Source organism: Colobus angolensis, unplaced genomic scaffold (genome assembly GCF_000951035.1).
Source record: "Colobus angolensis palliatus isolate OR3802 unplaced genomic scaffold, Cang.pa_1.0 Scaffold64, whole genome shotgun sequence".
Taxonomy (NCBI): Eukaryota; Metazoa; Chordata; class Mammalia; order Primates; family Cercopithecidae; genus Colobus; species Colobus angolensis.
Genome location: NW_012120043.1, coordinates 799918 through 803359, shown reverse-complemented (window position 1 = coordinate 803359; position 3442 = coordinate 799918). Strand labels below are relative to the sequence as shown.

General features: G+C 57.8%; 1 protein-coding gene across 1 annotated transcript in view; it reads right to left on the bottom strand.

The window, feature by feature from the left end:
• Positions 1 to 3421, bottom strand: part of WDR18 (WD repeat domain 18) — a 10891-nt gene extending 7470 nt beyond the window's left edge. The window contains exons 1-2 of the mRNA XM_011963991.1: positions 3135 to 3421; positions 1476 to 1586 (exon numbers count right to left, since the gene is read on the bottom strand). Coding sequence (XP_011819381.1) covers positions 1476 to 1586; positions 3135 to 3380 — 357 coding nt within the window. The 5' untranslated portion in view covers positions 3381 to 3421. The remainder of the gene's footprint in view (positions 1 to 1475; positions 1587 to 3134) is intronic.
• Positions 3422 to 3442: the final 21 nt, after the last annotated feature.

Genomic DNA, 3442 nt, shown 5'->3' with positions numbered 1-3442 from the left:
AAAAAAAAAAAAAAAAAAAAAAAAATTACATACATACACACGTGTCCTGGGGGTGAGACAATGATGCCTCCTGTCATTCCTGTGCCCCCTGCCACCTCCCCGCCGCCTTTTTTTGAGACAAGGTCTTGCTCTGTCATCCAGGCTGGAGTGCAGTGGTACAATCTCAGCTCACTGCAGCCTTTGCCTCCCAGATTCAAGTGATTCTCATGCCTCAGCCTCCCAAAAAGCTGGGATTATAGGTGTATGGCGCCACGCCCAGCTAATTTTTGTATATTTTGGAGATATGGGTTTTCACCATGTTACCCAGGCTGGTCTTGAACTCCTGGCCTCAAGTGATCTGCCCGTCTCAGCCTCCGAAAGTGCTGGGATTCCAGGCATGAGCCACCACGCCCATCCCCCTGGTGGCCTTTTTATCTCTCAGAGAATCCTCATGCCCACCCAGCCCTCTCAGTTCTCTGAGCAGCCCACTGGGGGAGGCAAGGACGAGGCCAGGAAGGGCAGAAACAGGGTTACCTTTGGGTCTTCTGGCTCCAAATCTCATACTGTCTGCCCTCCTCTATGTGGGTTTGAGGGCAGGTCTCCCCCTGAATATAATGAACCATTTGTAACAACACAGCCAATGATCTAACACAGCAGCTACGATATGGGCCAAATCCCAAGACGCCTGGATTTGTGAATGAAGTCTTCCTGGCACCACCCACTAACTCACACATCATCCAGGGCTGCTTCCCTTAACCAGGGCGGAGCTGAGAGGCTGACCTAAATGCAAAGCCCGAACAGTTCGCTCTGTCTCACGGCGAGAGCACGGCAGGATCCGGGCGGTGAATGTGTCTAGGGGTTGCTGTCACCTGGTTGCTCCAGTGGGAAGAAAAAGGAGGCACTGGCTGGGCACAGTGGCTCACACCTGTAATCCCAGTACTTTGGGAGGCCAAGCCGGGTGGATCACGCGAGGTCAGGAGTTTGAGACCAGTCTGACCAACACTGTGAAACCCTGTCTCTACTAAATACAAACAAATCAGCCAGGTGTGGTGGCGGGCGCCTGTAATCCCAGCTACTCAGGAGGCTGAGGCAGGACAATAGCTTGAACCCGGGAGGCGGAGGTTGCAGTGATTACTGGCATGAGCCACTGCACCCAGCCCTTTATAACTGTCAAGTTACAAGTGCCAGGTGCTGCCCCCTGCCTGGAAGAGATGCCCGCTAGCTCTGGAAGATGCTGTGGTGTGTGTGTGCTGGGGACTGGGCTGCACCGGGCTCTATCCAAGCACTCAAGGCAGGATTAAGGCCACTTTGGGATTCGCAAGAGTCTCGAGGGGACCTGGAGAAAGGAGGCAGCAGGGTGAAGCTTAGGCTGTGACCCCTGGGCAGTCACCCATCCCAGGGCCCCAGGCCGCATGGTCTTTCCCTGGTGCCCTGCAGGCAAGGCTCAGATGGGCTGAGATGTCCTGTGGGAAACCCTCACGCTTTGCGCCTCTTACCTCCCACAGGTGGATGCTTTCTGCAACTCCTGCCAGGACGTAGAGACCGTTGGGTGAAGTGGTCAGACAGGTGACAGGCCCAGGGCACATGATTTTCTGCTGGAGCTGGTCCTACGGATGCACAATCAGCCTCGTGAGCCCCGTGCAGGACACGGGAGCCCCTACAGCAGTGGAAGGCGAGGGGAGGGGACGCCTGGGCAGTGGTTAAGAGCACCAGGGAGAGGAGTCGGGAGCAGGGTGGTTTGAGCAAATGCATGGTCCAGCGAGGAAGTGTTCGCCCCTGCAAGAGGCTTTGAGGCTGGAGGTGGTAGATAAGAGGAGGTTGGTGCTTCCCCTGAGGGTCAGAGGGACCCTGGCTCGGAGGAACACAGGAACAAAACAAAGAGGGTCTAGAAGGACACTGGGGCCCAAGAGCCCAGTAGGCTTGTGCACCGATTCTTCTATCCATAATGTCCAACCTAAGACCCCAAGCCTCAGCTTCCTCCTCTCTAAAATGGGAAAACTCGGCCAGGCGTGGTGGCTCATGCCTGTAATCCCAGCATTTTGGGAGGCTGAGGTGGGCGGATCACTTGAGTTTAGGAGTTTGAGACCAGCCTGGCCAACATGGTGAAACCCTGCCTCTACAAAAAATACAAAAACTAGTTAGGTGTGGTGGTTGGTGCGGGTCTGTAGTCCCAGCTACTCAGGAGGCTGAGGTCTGAGAATCGCTTGAACCCTGGAGGCGACGGCTGCAGTGAGCCGAGATCGCACCACTGCCCTCCAGCCTGGGCGACAGAGTGAGACCCTGTCTCAAAAATAAAATAAAATGGGAAAAATTTATGAGTTGTGCGTGGACTCCATCAGGCAATGCCAGAGCACAGAACCAGTCCCAAGAGATCTCAGTGTGTGCACAGGGGAAGCGAGTAGCTTCAGGGACTGGCTGCATTTTGGGCTTGAGGGTAGAGGGGAAACGGTGGGCGACGGTGAGTATCTGCTTCTTTATTGGAGGAATAAACGCATGACTCTCCTGCGCCACTCCTTCATGGGGGACTCCCCCAGATCTCGGTCCTTCTCCCTCTTCCTGCAGAACCACAACACCCACAGAGCTCACAGTCTCTTTTTTTTTTTTTGAGACGGAGTCTCACTCTGTCGCCCAGGCTGGAGTGCAGTGGTACGATCACGGCTCACTGCAAGCTCCGCCTCCCGGGTTCACGCCATTCTGCCGCCTCAGTCTCCCGAGTAGCTGGGGCTACAGGCGCCCGCCACCACGCCCTGCTAATTTTTTGTATTTTTAGTACAGACGGGGTTTCACCGTGTTAACCAGGGTGGCCTCGATTTCCTGACCTCGCGATCCGTATAGTCCCCTTTTAATCAAATTTCGCGCGCCAAGAATCGTGCATGCGCAATTGCCCCAAGGGACCCCCGGAGCGTCTCCATTCCCCCACTGCTCCACCGCAGCCTAAGCCTGAGCCCCGCGCGTGCGCAGAGCGGCCGAACAGGTCGCGCATCTCTCCCCAAAGCCCCCAGACCCGCGCATGCGCAGAGCGCAGAGAACTCCGCGCCCCACGCCAATTCCGAGTCAGGGTGCACGCGGCCCCCACCAACCCATCCCCCGACTTTAGCCTCGGGCGCCCCGTGACCCCCGCAGCCAAGCTCAGCAGCGAGCCCGCACGGCCGCACCTTCCGCTGCAGCTCCCAGGCGCTGATGTAGTTCTTGCCCAGCTGCGCCGCCAGCAGATACTCGCCATTGAGCAGCGCCAGGCCGTGGGGTCCTGCCTGGCCGCCGCGGTAGGTGAGCAGGTTGGCGCCCGAGTGCAGTTCCCACACGATGCAGCTCCACATCGGGGCTGCCGAATCCGTACACACGGCCACCTCCATGGGCGCCGCCATCTTGCCTCCCCCACCGCCCCGGACGTGCGTCATCATCAGCGAGACGCGGACGAGTGCGCCACGCGGGCCAGAGCGGCGCACCCGCGGCTGCAGCGGGT